At 47.9% G+C, this 24,207-nt stretch overlaps 1 protein-coding gene across 4 annotated transcripts in view; it reads left to right on the top strand.

Annotated features, from left to right (window-relative positions):
• LOC146550612 (voltage-gated potassium channel subunit beta-2-like) overlaps positions 1-24,207 on the top strand; it is a 257,376-nt gene that overhangs the window by 103,364 nt on the left and 129,805 nt on the right. For all 4 annotated transcript variants that reach the window (XM_085259375.1, XM_085259376.1, XM_085259373.1 and 1 more), the window contains exons 7-8: positions 9,394-9,438; positions 12,991-13,034. In XM_085259375.1, coding sequence (XP_085115501.1) covers positions 9,394-9,438; positions 12,991-13,034 — 89 coding nt within the window. The remainder of the gene's footprint in view (positions 1-9,393; positions 9,439-12,990; positions 13,035-24,207) is intronic.

Genomic DNA, 24,207 nt, shown 5'->3' with positions numbered 1-24,207 from the left:
AACAAAAAAGAAACCCGCAGCAACAGGGGATGATGACAGGCGAATTAGACCTGCGGCGAGAGACTTGTTAATGTTTTCTTCCATGCTTTCTCGTTCTGGCTGTAAAAGACTGTATAATTGGCTGGTTGGGAGTGGTGCACCCAGGAGAAGTTTCAGAGTGATTACCAGAGAGGGTTAAGGATATTGGCTCCGTAATGTGGGTGATTGGTTTCTCTCAAAATGTAAAAGAACCCACCCACCACTTTAATCACATTCTAGATCTTGTTTTAACATATGGCATAGAAACTGAACATTTAACAGTGTTTCCTGAAAACCCTCTCCTGTCTGATCATTTCCTGATAACATTTTCATTTACAATAATTGATTGCACAGCGGTGGAGAGTAGACTTTATCACAGTAGATGTCTTTCTGAAAGCGCTGTAACTAAGTTTAAGAATATAATCCACCCACTGCTATCATCTTCAATGCCCTGTACCAACATAGAGCAGAGCAGCTATCTGAACGCTACCCCAACAGAGGTCGATTATCTTGTTAATAATTTCACCTCCTCACTACGTACGACTCTGGATACTGTGGCTCCTGTGAAAACTAAGGTCTCTAATCAGAAGTACCTGACTCCGTGGTATAATTCTCAAACACGTACCCTAAAGCAGATGACTCGTAATCTGGAGAGGAAATGGCGTGTCACAAATTTAGAGGATCATCATTTAGCCTGGAGAAATAGTTTGCTGCTTTATAAGAAAGCCCTCCGCAAAGCCAGAACATCTTACTATTCATCACTGATTGAAGAAAATAAGAACAACCCCAGGTTTCTCTTCAGCACTGTAGCCAGGCTGACAAAAAGTCAGAGCTCTTTTGAGCCAACAATCCCTTTAACGTTAACTAGTAATGACTTCATGAACTTCTTCACAAATAAAATTTTAATCATTAGAGAAAAAATTACCAGTAATCATCCCACAGATGTAATATTATCTACAGCTACTCTTAGTACCATTGATGTTAAGTTAGACTCTTTTTCTCTAATTGATCTTTCTGAGTTAACTTCAATAATTACTTCCTCCAAGCCATCAACGTGTCTTTTAGACCCCATTCCAAAAAACTGCTCAAAGAAGTCCTGCCATTAATTAATTCTTCGATCTTAAATATGATCAACCTATCTCTAATGATCGGCTATGTACCACGGGCCTTCAAGCTGGCTGTAGTTAAACCTTTACTCAAAAAGCCATCTCTAGACCCAGCAGTCTTAGCTAATTATAGGCCAATCTCCAACCTTCCTTTCATATCAAAAATCCTTGAAAGAGTAGTTGTCAAACAGCTAACAGATCATCTGCAGAGGAATGGTTTATTTGAAGAGTTTCAGTCAGGTTTCAGAGCTCATCACAGCACAGAAACAGCTTTAGTGAAGGTTACAAATGATCTTCTTATGGCCTCTGACAGTGGACTCATCTCTGTGCTTGTCCTGCTAGACCTTAGTGCAGCATTCGATACTGTCGACCATAATATCCTATTAGAGCGATTAGAACATGCTGTAGGTATTACAGGTACTGCACTGCAGTGGTTTGTATCATATCTATCTAATAGACTCCAGTTTGTTCATGTAAATGGAGAGTCCTCTTCACACACTGAGGTTAATTATGGAGTTCCACAGGGTTCAGTGCTAGGACCAATTCTGTTTACATTATACATGCTTCCCTTAGGCAGTATCATTAGAAGACATAGCATACATTTTCACTGCTATGCAGATGACACCCAGCTCTATCTGTCCATGAAGCCAGATAACACACACCAATTAGTTAAACTGCAGGAATGTCTTAAAGACATAAAGACCTGGATGGCCGCTAACTTTCTGCTTCTTAATTCAGATAAAACTGAGGTTATTGTACTCGGCCCTGAAAAGCCTAGAAATATGGTATCTAACCAGATTCTTACTCTGGATGGCATTACCTTGGCCTCCAGTAAGACTGTGAGGAACCTTGGAGTCATTTTTGACCAGGACATGTCCTTCAATGCACATATTAAACAAATATGTAAGACTGCGTTCTTCCATTTGCGCAACATCTCTAAAATTAGAAATATCCTGTCTCAGAGTGACGCTGAAAAACTAGTTCATGCATTTATTACTTCCAGGCTGGACTACTGTAATTCATTATTATCAGGATGTCCAAAAAACTCACTGAAAAGCCTTCAGCTAATCCAAAATGCTGCAGCAAGAGTACTGACAGGGACTAGAAAGAGAGAGCATATTTCTCCTGTTTTGGCTTCCCTTCATTGGCTTCCTGTTAAATCCAGAATTCAATTCAAAATCCTGCTCCTCACATACAAGGTCTTAAATAATCAGGCCCCATCTTATCTCAATGACCTTGTAGTACCATATCACCCTATTAGAGCACTTCGCTCTTGCTCTGCAGGCCTACTTGTTGTTCCTAGAGTATTTAAAAGTAGAATGGGAGGGAGAGCCTTCAGTTTTCAGGCCCCTCTTCTGTGGAACCAGCTTCCAGTTTGGATTCGGGAGACAGACACTATCTCTACTTTTAAGATTAGGCTTAAAACTTTCCTTTTTGCTAAAGCATATAGTTAGGGCTGGACCAGGTGACCCTGAATCCTCCCTTAGTTATGCTGCAATAGACATAGGCTGCCGGGGGATTCCCATGATGCATTGAGTTTTTCCTTTCCAGTCACCTTTCTCACTCACTATGTATTAACAGACCTCTCTGCATTGAATCATATCTGTTATTAACCTCTGTCTCTCTTCCACAGCATGTCTTTTATCCTGTCTTCCTTCTCTCACCCCAACCGGTCGCAGCAGATGGCCGCCCCTCCCTGAGCCTGGTTCTGCCGGAGGTTTCTTCCTGTTAAAAGGGAGTTTTTCCTTCCCACTGTTGCCAAAGTGCTTGCTCATAGGGGGTCATATGATTGTTGGGGTTTTTTCTCTGTATCTATGAAGCGCCTTGAGGCGACTTATGTTGTGATTTGGCGCTATATAAATAAAATTGAATTGAATTGAATTGAATTGAATTGAATTTCCGGGAGACGCTGACCACTGAGGGCGGTGAATTGGAGTGAGTAAGCAACCGAGGCGTCAATGAAATTTTGCTCTGCCACAGAATCAATTAGTGCATGGAGCTGGTAGGAAACCGAGTGAACAGTTAGCTTAGCCGCAAGCATTAAACGTGGAGGGGACCATAAATAGGAAACCTCGCCAACCCGTACTCTCCTCTCTACTGGCGGGTGCAATCTTTTGGCTGTGCTGGACAAGAGATGGCAATATGGACTCTGCGGCCGCAGTAGAAGCACTCATCGGCCCTCCACCAACGTTGTCGCTCCTCAGGAGATGATCTGGAATGCCCATTTTGCATGGGTTGCTCACCCTCGTCCTCAGAATTCCTGTCCCGTTTTCCCACGCCACTGCCTGCGTGTCATTTTCCCGCATCCTAGAGGCCTCTGGGAGTTGTAGTCTCTTGCTCCGCGACACGTGTTCATCCACCTTTACACACAAATTCATAATAGCAGAAAGAGTCACAGGCAATTCTCACAGTAGAAGCTCCCTTTTTAGCATAGGTTATTCAGTAGAGTACTTATCAACGCTGGCTGACCCCACCTGGTCTCCTCAGGCAAGGTCCAAAATTCAACCGAGTAGTCGGCCATGCTCCTTCCCAACACTGGAATTTAGAGTCCCATTTGTGTCAAAACATGACACAGAGCTCTTGTCTAAATCTCGATCATGGTCAGCTTTGCTCACTAATGCAATTGGTATATCGGTACGTTAGCATGGTGCTTTGTTACCAATAGGAGGCTTGTCTGCTATGATGATCAATAAATGAATGTTATTTATTTACTAATACCAGCTGTGTTTCTACACAAAGCAAAAATAATAACTGATCTTATAAAGCATTGAAAGCAGAACCAGCTGCATCTTGCCTCATAAGCTTTGTCTCCGATAACTTTACTGAGAAAGGCCCGAGGTTCATCTGCAATGTGCATATGTAAGCCACCAGAAAACAGTCTGAGATGAAAAGACAGATATCCCTTTGTTTTAATCTATGTCTATTTTTAGATTTGATGAGGTAAGCACTACTTGCCTTCCTTGTCAGAGCAGAACCCTGCAGGTAATGACCAAAATTCATTGAGGTCAGGTGACCTCAACAGGCCACCTTAGCTTACATGATGACTCACATGAACAATAGTTGGTCAGCAACCCTCAGGACCACCACCAAAGGGGACAATAGTTGTCAGTGAACAGGAGGGAGGACAAACACATAGGGATTTGCGTTCCTTTTATATGTATATATAATAAAAATAATTCCCCTCTTACCCCTTCAGATGGTCTATCCTCAAAGCTCGGGTCCTCTACCACAGGCCCGACGGCTTGAGGGTCCTGCACAGTATCTTAGCTGGATCCTAGGACTGCGCTCTTCTGGACAGAGATCTCCGATGTTGTTTGCCACACCTAGTGCTCCAATTACCATTGGGACCACTGTTACCTTCACCCTCAACATTTTCTCAAGCTCTTCTTTGAGCCCTTGGTATTTCTCTAGGTTCTCATGTTCCTTCTTCCTGATGCTGATGTTATTGGGAACTGCTACATCTATCACTACGGCCATCTTCTTCTGTTTGTCTACCGCCACTATGTCCGGTTGGTTAGCCATCACCATTTTGTCTCTCTGTGTCTACAAGCCCCACAGGATCTTAGCTCGGTCATTCTCCACCCCTCTTGGAGGTGTCTCCCATTTTGATCTCATGACTTCCAGGCCATATTTAGCACAGATGTTTCTGTATACTATGCCGGCCACTTGGTTGTGGAGTTCCATGTATGCCCTGCCAGCTAGCATCTTACACCCTGCTGTTATGTGCTGAATTGTCTGGGGCTTCTTTACACAGCCTGCACCTGGGGTTTTGCCTGGTGTGGTAGAGCCTCAGGGTGCTGGACTTGGGGTGAACCCTCCATGCATTGTCAGGAGCTTCCTTGTCTTGATGTCAGTGGCTTCTATCTCCTCCTTTGGCCAGCTTATTATTCCAGCAGGGTACCTGATCACGAGCAGGGCGTAGATGTTGATAGCCTCAGTCAGCTGAGACTGCAAGACCAGGTTGACCAATCTGTGCACTGCCTGTATTGATTACAAGAAGGCCTATGACTCAATGCCTCACACCTGGATACTGGAATGCCTAGACCTATACAAGACCAACAGGGCCCTAAGAGCCTTCATCAGGAAGTCAATGGGGATGTGGTGGAGAACATTAAGCCCATAGCACAAGTCACCATCAAGTGCGGGATCTTCCAAGGAGATGCTCTGTCCCCACTGCTGTTCTGCATAGGCCTGAACACCCTCAGTGAGATAATTGACAAGACTGTCTACGGATACCAACTACAGAATAAGACAAAATAAGATAAGATAAGATGTCTGAAGGTTCTCAGTCATCCAGGTCATCGTAGTCAAAGGAGCTTGCAAAGAAAAGCGTCTGGACTTCTTTAAGTTGCTTGAAGACGTTTTACCTCTCATCTGAGAAGCTTCTTCAGTTCAAAGGTCAAATGGTGGGGAGTCCCAGATTTAAACCTAGTGGGAGTATCCCCCCGCAGAGGGATAAAAGGACCCCCTGATGATGCTCTAATCGCCTGAGCCAAGGTGTGAAATTAGGTGTGGGTCCCAATCAGCCAGGGTTTTGGGTGTGCTCATTGTAAAACCTGGCCCCACCTTATCATGCAAATTCCTGAGGTCAGATGGCCCAGGATGTGAGTGGGTGTTAAGGCGTCTGGGGAGGGAACTCAAAACTGGATTATAGATGGCAGACAGTTGGTGTCGTAAACCACCGCCTCTGTTCAAAGATGGTCGCTCACAGTGGCATCCTCGAAAGAGTGACCTTTGTCCTTAAGATGCAGATGGACTGCTTCACAGACTTAACAATATCGTGTATGCTGTACAGTGCAGCGAGGAATGCCCAGACCTCTACATTGGAGAGACCAAACAGCCACTTCACAAGCACATGGCACAACATGGCTCAGGCGATTAGAGGATCATCAGGGGGTCCTTTTGTCCCTCTGCGGGGGGATACTCCCACTAGGTTTAAATCTGGGACTCTCCATCATTTGACCTTTGAACTGAAGAAGCTTCTCTGATGAGAGGTGAAACGTCTTCAAGCAGCTTAAAGAAGTCCAGACACTTTTCTTTGCAAGCTCCTTTGACTAAGATAAGATAACCTTTATTAGTCCCACACATGGGAAATTTGTTTTGTCACAGCAGAAAATGGACAGTGCAAAAGTTATATAGCAAAAATTAGAATACAATACAAATAATATACTGTACACAACTGTACAGAATAGAATAAAATACTATATACAGTAGAATAAAATATGCAATAGGATAAAAATAGAATACAAATGCTATATATAACTGAGTAAAAATACAACTTTGTCAGAAAAGAGTATTGCACTTAGTCTTATTGCACATGTGTGGATGTGTGTGTTTGATCAGCTGCAAAAGTCTTTGTTGTGGAGTCTGACAGCAGTGGGGAGGAAAGACCTGCAAAATCTCTCCGTCCCATATCGTGGGTGCCGCAGCCTGCCACTGAAGGAGCTGCTCAGTGCTGTCAGAGTCTCCTGCATGGGGTGGGATATGTTTTCCAACAGGAATGAAAACTTAGCCACCATTCTCCTGTCACTCACCACCTCCACTGGGTCCAGAGGGCATCCTAGAACAGAGCTGGCCCTGTGCATCAGCCTGTTCAGTCTCTTCCTGTCCCCGGCAGAGATGTTGCCGCTCCAGCAGACCATACCATAAAAGATGGCTGAGGCCACCACAGAGTCATAGAAGGTCTTCAGGAGTGGGCCCTTCACTCCAAAAGACCTGTGTCTCCGCAGCAGGTACAGCCTGCTCTGCCCTTTCCTGTAGAGGGCGTCTGAATTATGAGTCCAGTCCAGTTTGTTGATCAGATGAACACCAAGGTACCTGGAGCTGTCTACAGCCTCAATGTCCATACCTTGGATGTTCAGTGGTTGCAGTGGAGGATGCTTGTGCCTGCGGAAGTTTACTACCAGCTCCTTGGTTTTACTAGTGTTGATCTGGAGGTAGTTCAGCTGGCACCAGTCCACAAAATCCTGGTTCAGTCCTCTGTACTCCTTGTCGTCCCCATCAGTGATGAGGCCGACTATTGCAGAGTCATCAGAGAACTTCTGCAGGAAGCACTGGATGGAGTTGTGGGAGAAGTCTGCATTGTAGATGGTGAAGAGGAATGGGGCCAGAACCGTTCCCTGTGGGGCCCCCGTACTGCAGACAACCCCGTCTGACACACAGCCCTGAGTTATTACATACTGTGGTCGGTTGGTGAGGTAGTCCAAAATCCAGGTAGTATGGTGATGGTCCACTCCTGAGTTCTCCAGCTTGTCCTTCAGGACTGTGGGAAGAATGGTGTTGAATGGAGCAGTTGTCATCCAATTACATAAAATTTAGTATAACTAACTGTGACCACTGTTGCTATCACGATATTACTTGGATATTAACCGGTTATTATTTTGGTAATTGAGTGGCAATAATTTTATTACATACTTGTTTCTACCTTGTCACCCTTACCTAGAACTTTATTACTAAGCTGTATAAGAAAGTGCAACCAATAACGCTACTGAATTAGGGTAGACTGTGGGACTCCTGTGTCAGCTGTTGGTTACTGATAGGGCCAGCAGAATGCAGCTTTGACAATCATCTTTGCAAAAACACATATTCCATATTCCAGTCTACATGGTGACATGGTGATGTCATGAAAACTGTCAGACAGTGAGGTAAAAGCAATTTTCCATGCACAAAGAGTGCACAGTTGGGATAAGATGTTGTTGACTTTAACTGAGGACAAAACTGCATGGTACCGACTACAGAATGGAGCAGTTGTCAGCCACCTCCTGTACATGGATGACATCAAGCTGTATGCTAAGAGTAAACGAGACATCGATTCACTGAACCATACCACCAGGATATACAGCAATGATATCGGAATGTCATTCAAACTGGAGAAATGTAGTCGGATGATAACAAAGAGAGGGAAGGTAGTAAGAACTGAGGGGATCAAACTACCAGAAAGCAACATTGCAGACATTGGGGACAGCTACAAGTACCTGGGGGAAGAGGCGCTAGAAAAGCTGCAACCACCAAGTACCTGCAGAGGGCAAGGCAAGTCATGAGAAGTCAGCTGAATGGTAAGAACAAGATCTGGGCAATCGACAACTATGCCCTGCCCGTCAGGTACCCTGTTGGAATAATAAGCTGGCCAAAGGAGGAGATAGAAGCCACTGACATCAAGACAAGGAAGCCCCGACCATGCATGGCAGGTTTCACCCCAAGTCCAGCACCCTGAGGCTGTACGCTAAGCGGAAGGAAGGAGGCCAGGGACTAGTGAGTGTCAGCACCATAGTCCAGGATGAGACAACAAACATCCACGAATACATCACGAAGAGCTTGTGCTCAGTGAATACCTCAGGCAGCAGAAACCCAAGAAAGGGGAGGAAGGCAAGGAACCATCATGAAAGGACAGACAACTGCACGGTCTGCACCACCGGCAGATAGTGGAGGTGGCTGATATCCAGAAATCCTACCAGTGGCCGGACAAAGCTAGACCGAAAGACAGCACGGAAGCACTAATCATGGCAGCACAGGAACAAGCACTAAGCACAAGATCCATTGAGGCTGGGGTCTATCACACCAGGCAAGACCCCAGGTGCAGGCTGTGTAAAGATGCTCCAGAGACAATCCAGCACATAACAGCAGGGTGTAAGATGCTAGCAGGCAAGGCATACATGGAACGCCATAACCAAGTGGCTGGCATAGAATACAGGAACATCTGTGCCAAGTATAACTTGGAAGTCATGAGATCAAAATGGGAGACGCCCCCACAGGGTGGAGAATGACCGAGCTAAGATCCTGTGGGACGTCCAGGACATGGACAAAATGGTGATGGCTAACCAACCGGACATAGTGGTGGTAGACAAACATAAGAAGACGGCTGTAGTGATAGATGTAGTGGTTCCCAATGACAGCAACATCAGAGAGAAGGAACACAAGAAGCTCGAGAAATAGTAAGGACTCAGAGAAGAGCTCGAGAAAATGTGGAGGGTGAAGGTAACAGTGGTTCCGTTGGTAATCGGAGCAATAGGTGCAGTGACTCCCAAACTAGACGAGTGGCTCCAGCAGATCCCAGGGACAACATTGGAGATCTCTATAGAGTGCAGTCCTAGGAACAGCTAAGGTACTGCGCAGGACCCTCAAGCTCCCAGAGGACCCAAGCTTGAAGGATAGACCGCCCGCAGAAGCGGGGATATATATACACCCTCCACATTATTTTTTTTCAGTAATTATATTTGAGATGACTGGAATCCAGCAGTCTGATTTTTGTGTTTATTTGTCTTTTCTCAAGGCGCTCCAGTTTAGTTATCACCACCAAAATCTTCTGGGGTGGAAAGTAAGTATTCATTGTCTTTTCTAAAAGTATGCATGTTTTCTCTCTCAGGTTGCCCACTCATCTCACTTTCTATGATGATGATGATTAATTATAAGAGAATGGTGCTGACAGATAGATACAACTATCTAGACCTTGAAGGCAATTATCAGAATCAAAATCAAAATCCTTAATAATCCCTAAGGAAATGGTGTGGTTACAATTGCTCCAAGACAACAAGAACAGCAACAGACTGAAATAACTTAATTGATACAACATGTAACAAAGTTCCAAGTATGAGAAATAGCTCTAATATGTGCAAGTAGCTTGATTATAAATTTCCAGAATATTACAGCAACTACATATATATGATTGACATTTTAAGATAAGATAAGATAAGATAAGATAGGGTAAGATAAGATAAGATAAGATAAGATAAGATAAGATAAGATAAGATAAGATAAGATAATAAACAAGATAATCTTCTTGTTGAGAACCGGTTCCCACTGTTTCAATTCCTTGGAATTGTTTGCCAGTTTTGCAAACGATTCCCTTATCGATTCCAGTCGCCCCGAATGACGTCACCACATTGCGGAGTGTCATTTACCTGGCAGGAAACACGGCGCCTAAGCGGCTCAAACGCTCAAAAGTTTGGTTATACTTTACGACAGGGGTGTCAAACTCAAATACACAGTGGGCCAAAATTCAAAACTGGAACAAAGTCGCGGGCTAACATTAATATTTATTGAAATATATTTATTCCTCCAGATATAAGAATGAATCATATCTTATGGACTCAAACACGTTTTGCTGAAAAACTGAATATGGAACAAGCAAAGCTTAATACTAAACCTAAACAATATATATATTAGCTGTATAATACCAGTAGGCCAGCTCTGATAGTAATTTGGTATGGCTTCGCGGGCCAAATGTAAGTAGGCTGCGGGCCAAATTTGGCCCGCGGGCCAGAGTTTGACACCTATGCTTTACGAGAACGGATGACAACAGGGCAACTTGCAGTACTTGAAAAGTAGAGATTTCATTTAAGGGAGGAAACACTACGAATATGCAAAAGCATTTGCTCACAAAACACGCAATAACCTTAAATGAATGTCGTGTTTTTAATTCCGCTCTGGACTCGTGAATCTCAACCCAGCAGCAGCGGAAACGTTTGCACGTCCTCTCCCGTTAATGCGGCAGGTAAATAATCAACTAACAGTGCATATTATGTTAGCGCGATCTGCCTTATTACAAAACCTGCCATTACTGTGCGCTGCATTTAGGTGACCATGATGAGAGAGACAGACAGAGTCTGGCTGGCTCAGATGCTGGCAGTTCTCGCTGCAGTCTACCGGTAGCGTCTCCTTTCAGGCCAGGATAGACGAATGTCACCGAGCAGTGACTAAGTTTGTGGTCAAAGGCTTGCACCCATTTGCCACAGCAGATGCCCTGGACCTTGGATGTTCAGTGGTTGCAGTGGAGGATGTTTGTGCCTGTGGAAGTCTACCTCCAGCTCCTTGGTTGATCTGGAGGTAGTTCAGCTGGCACCAGTCCACAAAGCCTTGTGTCAGTTCTCTGTACTCCTTGTCGTCCCCATCAGTGATGAGGCTGACTATTGCAGAGTAATCAGAGAACTTCTGCAGGAAGCACTGGGTGGAGTTGTGGGAGAAGTCTGCAGTGTAGATGGTGAAGAGGAACGAGCCAGAACTGTTCCCTGTGGGGCCCCCGTGCTGCAGACGACCCTGTCCGACACACAGCCCTGAGTTCTCACATACTGTGGTCGGTCGGTGAGGGAGTCCAGAATCCATGTAGTGAGGTGATTGTCCACTCCTGAGTAGGGATGGGTATCGTTTAGGTTTTATCCGATACCAGTACCAAACTTTTGAAATGGTGCTGGTGCTTAAACGGTGCTCGAACCGGTGCTTAAAGAATGGAAGACACAAACTTGTCCTAAAACCTCTCATATTTAGCTATTTTTTTGTAAACAGATAACAATGTTAGCCTTTTCTGCAGCTATAGGGGATTTATGGTATCACTCTTGGCTGGAAGCAGTGCTTAATCAATGGAAAAAAACACAAACTTTGTCCAAAAACCTCTCATGTTTAGCTGTTTTCCACTGTTTTCTTTGGTCATTTTAGCCTTTTTGGCCAGGGCGAAGGGAGTATCTGCCATCAAACAAGAAGATAGCCGCATGTAACTATGACGTGTTTGCTAGTTCACCTTACATGCATTAATGTAATAACGTGGTTAGCCTACTCAGCGTAAATTACACACGAACAACATTAAGTTACTCACGCAGAGAAGAACGGCTGCTGCTGCCATCATCATCCGTCATCATTTCTGCTACACTGGCAGGGCTAGGGGCCAGGACTCTCCTCTTCGGGTTTTCGGGGGATGTTGCTAACTCCGGGTCAGATACCAGGCACCACACCCGCAGTAGACGTGCTCGGTGTGAGGTCTCGCAGCAAGCTATCAAATACAGTGCATTTCTCGGCTTTTAAAAAACGCTATGCGTCGCCAGGTGTTTCATCAGATTTGAGGTGTTCCCTCCTTTGCACAGTATCACCTTAAAGCACTTGTTGCAGGCTGCTGAGTTTGCATCTTTTACTGTGAAGTACAGCCAGACTTTGACCACTTCGCCTTGGGCATTTTTAATCTGTAGCTCTGCTCTAAAAGAAAGTACGTACCTAGGCCCGCCTACTACGCTTGCAAAGGTAAAATGATTGGCTAGAATCCAAAGTGTATGACATCACAGGAAAAAAAAAGCACCGAAATGTGCGTTGCTTTTCGGTCTGGTTACTACCGTTTATGTCAGAACCGGTGCCATCGTGGCACCGGATACCAGTACCCATCCCTACTCCTGAGTTCTCCAGCTTGTCCTTCAGGACCGTGGGAAGAATGGTGTTGAAGGCACTGGAGAAATCAAAGAACATGATTCTCACAGTGCTCCCAGCAATGTCCAGGTGAGAGAGGGAACGATGTAGGAGGTGGATGATGGCATCATCCGCTCCAATGCCAGGTTGGTAGGCAAACTGAAGTGGGTCCAGTGATGAGCTCACCAGGTGCCGAAGCTGAGCCAGGACCAGCTGCTCCAGGGTCTTCATCATTCGTTTTACTCTAAACTGTAAAACTTTATTTGTTATTTTCACAGTAAATGCAACTATTACACTGTGTACGGTGCATCAGATAAAATTGTAGCAGGAATGACTTCCTGTGTTGTTCAGTTGTGCATTTGCCTAATCTCAGTCTCTCACTGAACATGCTCCAATGACTGGCTAATAGTTATTGACTGGGTGGAAGGTATTGTCCAACATTGTCTTTATCTTGGACAACGTCTGCCTCTCCGACACCACACAGTAATGGAGGCTGGAGTCCAGTTCTATCTCCACAAGATTTGTAGCTAAACGGATCAGTTTATGGAGTCTGTTGATATCTGCAAACTTTAACCAGCTACCCCAGCATGCAACAGCATGGGAAAAAGGCAAATACTTTTCCAAGGCTATCTAATCTATCTGTAGTGTTGTTAAAAAGTACTATTTTAAATTTTGAATTTAATTTATTATGTTTTTTTTTCAGAGCAGAAATGGAGAGAGGATTATCTAGAAAACATATACTTGAAGGTAAGATTATTAGCTACAACTGTGAATTTGAAATCTTTTCCCCCAGTATGCAAACATTGATCGTTTGCATACTGGGGACCAGTGTTGGTCAAGTTACTTGAAAAAAGTAATCAGTAACTAATTACTGATTACTTCCCCAAAAAAGTAATCCCGTTACTTTACTCATTACTTATTTTCAAAAGTAATTAGTTACTTAGTTACTTTTTAAAAACACGATTTACAACCTGAATAGGTGATAAAGCAATAGATCTTTCAGCCCAATTCTACTTTTTCTACATAATCCATCATATAAAATGTAATCAAATGGAAAAGTCTCTTTTTTTAACTTGTTTTATCAGTTTTAATCTTTTAACTTTATGCATTAAGCAAAAATTTAATTATATGCAACATTCTCTGACTTGAATAAATTAGTTTGACATTTAAACCTATTTTCTACACATTCCAGCACATAAAATAAAATATTATTTTGTGTTTACACTCACTCTTTCAAATAGATGCAAGTAAAACACAGCAGAAAATGAATAAAGTCAAAGACTCAGCGGTCCTGTTGCTCTATTTTCACCTGTAAAGCAGGACTGCGGTAGGCGGAGGTTTACCCAGGTGCAGGTGTGCCACGGTCAGTTGAAGAATCCGCGAGTTTCTCTGTGAATTTGTGCTTGCTTGGACGTTTAGGGGGGGTTTTTTTTGCTGTAAAAAGAAGTTTTCTTCCCACGCACGATGGACGCTAATGTTTTTGTCACTTTTTATGGAATCAAACTCAAAGTAAGGTCAGTACTTCCATGCTTTAAACGCTGCACGCTCATACTCTCTCCCACAATCGATATGTGATCCATTGTTGATCTGCACACAGGTGTTGTCACTGACGGCGCACTCGCTTACGTCACTGTCGTGAGACATTCTCGCAAAAAATCACGGTTTTAGTAACGCAGTAACGCAGCGTTCCTACGGGAAAGTAACGGTAATCTAATTACCATTTTTGCAATAGTAATCCCTTACTTTACTTGTTACTTGAAAAAAGTAATCAGATTACAGTAACGCATTACAAGTAACGCGTTACTGCCCATCTCTGCTGGGGACATAGTTTTGTTTTCTTCTTTATCACCAATTACGTTTTTAGTGTGTTTTTCAAAGAAAAGCAATTCATAATTACGTGAGAATTAGATGCTTGAAAATGAGGGAAAACAATTTTCTAAGCATGGAAAATAAAAATATTGGTTTGTTGAATGTCTCCAGCACCAGACCTGGGTTTAATTGCATTTTAGAAAATAGCAGAAACTATTTTTAAACATATGTTTTAAATTTTTAAATAAATGATTTAGTTAGCATTTTAGCTGTGATTGTGTTAGATTATCCAGTTGTACATAACAGTGGGAATAGGTTTGTCTACAATTTTTGTACATAGACCCATAAATGCTTGTGAAATTGTTTTATTTAATCCACTGAAATCGAGCAGACAGTCTACACTTGATTTGTATCTTTACTGATTAATTTAAAATCTCTTGTCAAAACATGCCTTGACCTAAATATTAGAATAGTTTCTTAGCAGGATAGACTTAAAATGACGTCTGATGATTTGAAAAGATACGTAATGTCTGAAAGCTAGTATCAACTAGTCAGATGTTTCTGTCTGATGTCAGACTAGCAAAAATATATCTATACAATTAATACACCCATTGCATAAGCTTGTTCCACATTGTTGGCAATAACTTGTTCCTTGTAGGAATATATATATATATACAGTGGGGCAAAAAAGTATTTAGTCAGCCACCGATTGTTTAAGTTTCCCCACCTAAAATGAGGACAGAGGTCAGTAATTTGCACCAGAGGTACACTTCAACTGTGAGAGACAGAATGTGAAAAAAAAAATCCATGAATCCACATGGTAGGATTTGTAAAGAATTTATTCGTAAATTAGGGTGGAAAATAAGTATTTGGTCAATAACAAAAATACAACTCAATACTTTGTAACATAACCTTTGTTGGCAATAACAGAGGTCAAACGTTTACTATAGGTCTTTACCAGGTTTGCACACACAGTAGCTGGTATTTTGGCCCATTCCTCCATGCAGATCTTCTCGAGAGCAGTGATGTTTTGGGGCTGTCGCCGAGCAACACGGACTTTCAACTCCCGCCACAGATTTTCTATGGGGTTGAGGTCTGGAGACTGGCTAGGCCACTCAAGGACTTTCAAATGCTTCTTACGGAGCCACTCCTTTGTTGCCCAGGCGGTGTGTTTTGGATCATTGTCATGTTGGAAGACCCAGCCTCGTTTCATCTTGTCACGGTTTGCCGGGGCAAGCCGTGTGGAATATTTAACGGACCCAAGATGCAGACTGCTTAAGTGGAGGATGAGCTTTATTTACAATCGGATAAGAACAACAAAAGGGGTGGCGAGAAACAGAACGGTAAAAACTCTAAACTGGGAAAACTAAACTAAACACAAAACCAGAACACTAACGAGGGTACCTTGCAGGGAGAATGACCAGGAAGCTGGAGGAATAAACACAGAATGGCGGCGAGGAAAATAACGCAGACGAACCAGCAACTACCATGACAGAAGACACAACTTAAATACACCCAGAGAACACAGGGAGATTACACGCAGGTGGGGAACACAGCTGGGAGTGATTATCGTGACGAGACTAGGGAGGCAAACTGAAAACACTCACATAAGACGCAGACCTTCACAATAAAACAGGAAACACATACACGCAATGACATAACACACCAACTTAACACAGACTGGGGGACACAGAACATAGGAACATGAACAGAAGAATACAAACACCCAAGGTAACCAAAACCACAGAATACTAATAGACTAAACATAAACACGGAGTCGCAGACTCCGGACCATGACAGGACCCCCCCCTCAAAGGCTGGCTCCAGACAGCCCAACAAAAAAACAGCCAGAAAAAACAGAAAACAACCCGACCAGGGCGGGCGGCGGGGGTCCAGGACGGAGGGCTCGGGGAAAAACAAAACAGGAGCACCAGAAGGTCAAAAGACAAAAACAAAAACAAAAACACGAGTCCAAAACCAAAGAGGTCAGGGGGCCGGCCAGCACAGGAGTCCAAACAGTTCAGGGGGCCGACCGCGCGGATGGCAACGGCGGCGTCGTGGACACAGTTCGGGAGGCAGACCGCGCGGAAGGCAACGGCGACGACGACAGCACCGGTCCGGGGGCCGACCGTGCGGAAGGCAACGGCGACGACGACAGCACTGGTCCGGGGGCCGGCCGTGCGGAAGGCAACGGCGGCGACGAAGGAGACGACGGAGCAGTTCAGGGGGCCAGCCGCGCGGAAGGCAGCGGTGGCGCCCCAGTGTCAAGCGTACTGGCCGAGGCCCGGTGGGCACAGGACCAGACGGACCAGACGAGGCCGGACCAGACGGAGCACAGGCTGGAGCTGGACCAGGCGAAGCACAGGCCGGAGCTGGACCAGGCGAGGCTGCAGAGGCTGAGGTCGGACCAGGCGAGGCTGCAGAGGCTGGACCAGGTGAAGCACAGGCTGAAGCAGGACCAGACGAGGCTGAAGGCTCTGAGGCTGGACCAGATGAGGCTGAAGGCCCTGAGGCTGGACCAGACGAGGCTGAAGGCTCTGAGGCTGGACCAGACGAGGCTGAAGACACGGAGGCTGGACCAGACGAGGCGGAAGACACGGGGGCTGGACCAGACGAGGATGATGAAGCGCAGAGTGAGCGAACGCCAAGTGACAGCGCCACCAAGCATGATGAAGCTGCAGCAGGCGAGGATGATGATGAAGATACAGCAGGCGAGGATGATGATGAAGATACAGCAGGCGAGGATGATGATGCAGCTGCAGCAGGCGGCTGAACGGGCTCCTCGGGCCCCCCAGCCGACGAGGCAGGAAGCTGAACGGGCCCCTCGGACCCTCCAGCGGAGGCAGGAGGCTGAACGGGCCCCTCGAATCCTCCAGCGGAGACAGGAGGCTGAACGGGCCCCTCGGACCCTCCAGCGGAGACAGGAGACGAAGGCCGGAGCAGTCCCTCGGACCCTCCAGCGGAGACTAGAGACGAAGGCCGGAGTGGTCCTACGGACCCTCCAGCAGAAGTCATCACTAAGCCAGCAGTCATGGAGTCCTCTGGCAAACACGAAGGCAACTGGCAATGCACTGAGCACGGGCTCTGCACAGGCAATGCTGACATGGCGCAGTTCTCAGGTAGCTGCTTAGACTTCAGGGGTCCAGAATCAGCTGGGGACTGAGACCTAGCCTCTGGGGAAGCCCTGGAGCGGCAAACTGTGCCAATGGCGGCTGAACCATGAAAAGCACCTTGAGGTGAAATTAAACTTTCTCCCTGCATGGAGTGAATGAGCGAAACCGGTGATACTGGAGCCAGAGCTACGGGTAGCGGGGGCACTGGAGCTACTGGGGCCGGCGCAACAGGCGGCACTGGAGCTACTGGGGCCTGCGCTACAGGCGGCACTGGAGCTACTGGGGCCTGAGCTACAGGTTGCTCTGGAGGCGCGGGGGCCTGAGCTACAGGTGACTCTGGAGGCGCGGGGGCCTGAGCTACAGGTGACTCTGGAGGCGCGGGGGCCTGAGCTACAGGTGACTCTGGAGGCGTGGGGGCCTGAACTGAAAGTGGCACTGGAGACTGAGCTGAAACAGGCACTGGAGACTGAGCTGAAACAGGCACTGGAGACTGAGCTGAAAAAGGCACTGGAGACTGAGCTGAAACAGGCACTGGAGACTGAGCTGAAAAAGGCACTGGAGACTGAGCTGAAACAGGCACTGGAGACTGAGCTGAAAGCGACCCTGGAGACTGAGCTGAAAGCGACCCTGGAGACTGAGCTGAAAGCGACCCTGGAGACTGAGCTGAAAGTGACCCTGGAGACTGAGCTGAAAGAGGCTGCTAACTGAGCTGAGAGTGGCTCAGGCGACAAGCTGTTCATATCATTATCTACCGCACAGAACACAGCCCCTGAATGAACCGTCACACAGTCCGAAAACGGAAAAGAATCCTCACTCACCACAGCCGGCGATTTAGAAGTCCGAACGTCCGGCTGTGGGGTGGCGCGACGGCGCGATCGACGTTTCTTCCCCGCAGATGGCTCCGACGGGCCGGGCAAAATCACGTCCGGCGAGTCGGGCTGCGAGGTAGTAGTGGCGGAGAGAAGGTGTGGTGTGAGGTGGAGAAAGGCCTGTATGGTCGGGGAAAGCGATTCCAATAGCCATGGCAGGCCGGAAAAGAGCCGTTGCAGCCAATCTTCCGCTGCGCGGCAAAGCTCTTCCGGGGGGTGTTCCAGCCATAGGCTGATAAGATTCTCCACAGTGAAAATGATATCGTCCTTTAGCTCCTCAGAAGGGTTGAAAGCTGCTGGGTCCATAGTGGCTGGTTCATACTGTCACGGTTTGCCGGGGCAAGCCGTGTGGAATATTTAACGGACCCAAGATGCAGACTGCTTAAGTGGAGGATGAGCTTTATTTACAACCGGATAAGAACAACAAAAGGGGTGGCGAGAAACAGAACGGTAAAAACTCTAAACTGGGAAAACTAAACTAAACACAAAACCAGAACACTAACGAGGGTACCTTGCGGGGAGAATGACCAGGAAGCTGGAGGAATAAACACAGAATGGCGGCGAGGAAAATAACGCAGACGAACCAGCAACTACCATGACAGAAGACACAACTTAAATACACCCAGAGAACACAGGGAGATTACACGCAGGTGGGGAACACAGCTGGGAGTGATTATCGTGACGAGACTAGGGAGGCAAACTGAAAACACTCACATAAGACGCAGACCTTCACAATAAAACAGGAAACACATACACGCAATGACATAACACACCAACTTAACACAGACTGGGGGACACAGAACATAGGAACATGAACAGAAGAATACAAACACCCAAGGTAACCAAAACCACAGAATACTAATAGACTAAACATAAACACGGAGTCGCAGACTCCGGACCATGACACATCTTCAAAGTTCTCACTGATGGAAGGAGGTTTTGGCTCAAAATCTCACGATACATGGCCCCATTCGTTCTGTCCTTAACACGGATCAGTCGTCCTGTCCCCTTGGCAGAAAAACAGCCCCATAGCATGATGTTTCCACCCTCATGCTTCACAGTAGGTATGGTGTTCTTGGGATGCAACTCAGTATTCTTCTTCCTCCAAACACGACGAGTTGAGTTTATACCAAAAAGTTCTACTTTGGTTTCATCTGACCACATGACATTCTCCCAATCCTCTGCTGTATCATCCATGTGCTCTCTGGCAAACTTCAGATGGGCCTGGACATGCACTGGCTTCAGCAGCGGAACACGTCTGGCACTGCGGGATTTGATTCCCTGCCGTTGTAGTGTGTTACTGATGGTGACCTTTGTTACTTTGGTCCCAGCTCTCTGCAGGTCATTCACCAGGTCCCCCCGTGTGGTTCTGGGATCTTTGCTCACCGTTCTCATGATCATTTTGACCCCACGGGATGAGATCTTGCGTGGAGCCCCAGATCGAGGGAGATTATCAGTGGTCTTGTATGTCTTCCATTTTCTGATGATTGCTCCCACAGTTGATTTTTTTCACACCAAGCTGCTTGCCTATTGTAGATTCACTCTTCCCAGTCTGGTGCAGGTCTACAATACTTTTCCTGGTGTCCTTCGAAAGCTCTTTGGTCTTGGCCATGGTGGAGTTTGGAGTCTGACTGTTTGAGGCTGTGGACAGGTGTCTTTTATACAGATGATGAGTTCAAACAGGTGCCATTCATACAGGTAACGAGTGGGGGACAGAAAAGCTTACAGAAGACGTTACAGGTCTGTGAGAGCCAGAGATTTTCCTTGTTTGAGGTGACCAAATACTTATTTTCCACCCTAATTTACGAATAAATTCTTTACAAATCCTACCATGTGGATTCATGGATGTTTTTTTTCACATTCTGGTTCTCACAGTTGAAGTGTACCTCTGGTGCAAATTACTGACCTCTGTCATCATTTTAAGTGGGGGAACTTGCACAATCGGTGGCTGACTAAATACTTTTTTGCCCCACTGTAGCTGATGACAGTGACGGGGGGAGAAAACTGTTATGCGGGGGAAGAAACCGTTCCGGATCCGAGTGAAGGATCTAGAGCTGGTGCATGACTTCTGGCTCGCCGACATTCAAGACCAGTGCATCATTGGCCTGGATCTGCTGAGCCGCTGGGGGGCCTGCGTCAACACCGCAAAGCTGGCTATCAGTCTTGGCGGAGAGACTTTTGCTCTCCAACGCGGCCAAAAGCAGGGAGCGGGGACCAGACGAGACAGGCGTTGGGCAGCTGCCGCTCAGCAGATTTCGAATGCCGGTGGTCATCTCCACTCGCCTCAGCCTCTCAGCCTGACAAACCTCCTTCGACTGAGACCATCGAGGCTGTTGATGACCTTTGGCAGCGCAGCAGCGTAGGCCTCAACGTCGACCAGCGCCAGCGGTTGAGGTGCCTCCTGGACGAGAATGTGGACATCTTTGCCGCCAGTGACAAAGACTGCAGGCAGACGAGTCTGGTCCAGCACACCTTCGACACCGGCTCTGCTCAGCCCATCCGTCTGCGCCCACACCGGCTGCCCCTCTCGAAACGGCAGGTAGCGGAAGAGAAGATCCGTGAGATGGCTGCGGCTGGGGTGATCGAGCCATCCAATAGCCCATGGGCGGCACCCGTGGTTCTGGTGGGGAAGAAGGATGGCAGTCCGAGGTTCTGCGTGGACTTTTGCCGTCTCAATGCAGTCACCAAGAAGGACTCGTACCCGCTGCCGTGGATCAACGAGGCCCTAGATTACGTTACCGGCTCCAGTTGGTTCAGCTCCCTCGACCTACGCAGCGGTTACTGACAGGTGGAGCTAGCCCCCGACGCAAGGCCTAAGACTGCATTCACCATTGGATAGGGGCTGTGGCAGTTCAGGGTCATGCCATTTGGGCTCTGCAATGTGCCAGCGACGTTTGAGAGGCTGATGGAGAGGGTGCTCGTGGATATCCCTCGTAGCCGCTGCGTTGTGAGCCTGGATGACCTGTTGGTGCACGGTGGCGACTTCGACAGTGCACTGTCTCACCTGAGCGAGGTCTTGAGTGCCATCCGACGAGCTGGGCTGTGGCTCAACCCTGCGAAATGCCGCCTGTTGGTGAGAGAGACCACGTTCTTGGGCCATGTGATCAGCGCTCGAGGTGTCGCCACTGACCCCGCAAAAGTGGCTGCGGTCCAGGACTGGCCGACTCCCTCGAACGTCCAAGAACTGCGGAGCTTCCTGGGCCTAGCCTCCTACTACCGTCGGTTCATCAAAGGGTTCGCGACAATGGCCAGCCCCCTCCACCGCCTGGCTGACAAGGGACAGGTGTTTGGCTGGGGGGATGCCTGTGCTGCGGCTTTTGCACAGCTGAAGGAGGCCCTCACCAGAGCCCCAGTTCTGGCCTACCCCGACGCAACCTTTCATTGTGGACACTGATGTGGGGTCGGGGCGGTCGGGGTGGTCCTCTCCCAGCAAGACGAGGCTGGAGAACGGGTGGTGGCGTACTTCAGTTGTGACTTGGGGCGAGCCGAGAGGAACTACTGCATGACCCGGCGGGAGCTGCTGGCCGTAGTGCTAGCGGTGCGGCACTTCCAGCCATATCTGCACGGCTGTTGGTTCCTCCTGCGCACTGACCATGCATCTCTGACTTGGCTCCTGAACTTCAAACACCCAGAAGGGCAGGTGGCCCGCTGGCTGGAGGTCCTTCAGGGCTATGACTTCGAGATCCAGCATCGGCCAGGTCGACAGCATGGCAAGGCTGATGCCCTCTCCAGACGGCCCTGCATAGCCGTCGAGTGCCGCTACTGCCTGCGACAGGAAGAGCGGGACCAGGAGGTGCTGGGGGTGGCTACTGCTCAGGCCACAGCCGGCGGAGGGGGGTGGCTCCTGTACCGGAGATGGCGGGCCCCCGGTCAGGGCAGAGATCTCCTGCAGCTGTTGGTGCCTCGGTCGCTGCGGTCGCAGGTGCTTGAGCTAGTCCACGGCTCGGTGGGGGCAGGACACTATGGGAACGCCAAAACTCTCCGCCGCCTCAGGGGACGGTTCCACTGGCCTGGCTGTCGACGGGATGTGGAACTTCATGTGCACTGCTGTGACACCTGCACGGCACAGAAGGGCCGCTCCACTGCCCCCCTTCAGCAGTACCTGGTGGAGGCCCCAATGGAAAGAGTGGGAGTGGACGTCCTAGGGCCTTTCCCCGTCACAGAGTCAGGGAACCGGTATGTGTTGGTGGCTATGGACTATTTCACGAAGTGGCCAGAGGCCTACGCGGTGCCGGACCAGAGCGCAACGACGACGGCCGAGAAGCTGGTGGAGGAGATGTTCACCCGTTTTGGGGTCCCGGCTGAGCTCCACAGTGACCAGGGGCGTAACTTTGAATTGAAGGTCTTCGGGGAGATCTGCCGGCGACTGGGGGTGGAGAAAACAAGAACCACATCGCTCCACCCACAAAGCGATGGCTTGGTTGAGCGCTTCAGCCGCACGCTGGCCACCCAGCTCGCCATTCTCACCAGCCGCCACCAGCAAGATTGGGACCGACATCTGCCCCTGGTCCTTTGGTCGTATCGGACTGCGGTGCAGGAGTCCAGCCAGTGCACACCTGCCACTCTGATGTTTGGATGGGAGCTCCGGACGCCTGTGGATCTGGTGTTCGGGTCCCCTCCCGAGCCGGAGATTGATGGTGGGTCAGAGATGGACTACTACAGGAGGCTCAGGGAGCGGCTGCAGGTGGTTCATGACTACACCCGCCAGGCGCAGGCCAGCGCCGGAGTATGACAGAAAAGAGCCTACGGCACCAAGTGCCGAGGGGGGGTTTTCATGCATGGCGACAAGGTTTGGGTGTACTGCCCGGTTCGCAAGAGAGGATTGTCCCCCAAACTCTGCAGTCACTGGCAAGGGCCGGCAGAGGTTGTGGAGCGGCTAACAGACGTGGTGTACCGTATCCGCATGCTGGGCATGGCGCATGGTGGTGTTGCACCGGGACAGGCTCTCACCGTACTGACCGCTCGCTCCAACAGACGCCGGAGCAGGGGATGATGGTGGTACCGCATGTTCTGACCCAAGTGACTTTTCCCCCGCCGGTCGTGACCGTCCGGTGCACCAAAAGAAGGTACCTGGACATTTGCAGGACTTTGTGTGGGGTAATGGGGTCGTCGGGGATGACTGACCCCTTAGGTGGGGGCTATGTAGCGGGTCAGGGCTGTTCGGGGTTCTGTTTGTACAGTTATGTTTTGTTTATGTTGCCATAGTGACAGGTGACGCCCTCTCGCTGCGACGGTGTGTCCTTCCAGGGTCAGAGGGCGGCCTGTGTTGTTGTTGTTGTTGCCACGCTGAGCAGTTAGCTAGCGGCAGTGTTCTTCTGAAATTGTGAATAAACGGTTGTGCTCCCTGGCTAGCTCACGGGAAGCAAGACCAAACGATACCTCAGTCTCCTCCTTGTCTGAGCTCGCCATATATATATATATATATATATATATATATATATATATATATATGTACAGAAACATCTGTGCCGAGTATAACCTGGAAGTCCCGCGGTCAAAATGGGAGACGCCCCCACAGGGTGGTGGTGAATTACTGAGCTAAGATCCTGTGTGACTTCCAGTTACAGACGGACAAAATGGTGGTGGCTAACCAACCGGACATAGTGGTGGTAGACAAACATGAGAAGACGGCCGTAGTGATCAATGTACTGGTTCCGAATGACAGCAACATCAGGAAGAAGGAACACAAGAAGCTCGAGAAATACCAAGGGCTCAGAGAAGAGCTCGAGAAGATGTGGAGGATGAAGGTGGTCCCAGTGGTAATCAGAGCACTAGGTGCAGTGACTCCCAAGCTAGGCGAGTGGCTCCAGCAGATCCCGGGAAAAACAGCAGAGATCTCTGTCCAGAAGAGCGCAGTCCTGGGAACAGCTAAGATACTGCGCAGGACCCTCAAGCTCCCAGGCCTCTGGTAGAGGACCCGAGCTTGAAGGACTGACCACCCACAGGAGCGAGTGGGGATTTTTATTTTTTATATATATTAGTGGTGTCAAAATTAACACGTTAACGCAAATTAATCCGCCATCACGGTCAATGTGATTAAAATTTTAAATGCAATTAACACATCTGGAGTGCAGAATGACTCAAAATCCCTGAAAAGTCTCTGTCAACGCATTTCGGGGGGTTTATCCA

Source organism: Mchenga conophoros, linkage group LG20 (genome assembly GCF_057382185.1).
Source record: "Mchenga conophoros isolate Kocher_MC1m ecotype Shallow Benthic linkage group LG20, M_conophoros_male_GT1.1, whole genome shotgun sequence".
Lineage (NCBI taxonomy): Eukaryota > Metazoa > Chordata > Actinopteri > Cichliformes > Cichlidae > Mchenga > Mchenga conophoros.
Note: the sequence above shows the minus strand (reverse complement) of the source record. Positions and strands in the feature narration are given on the sequence as shown.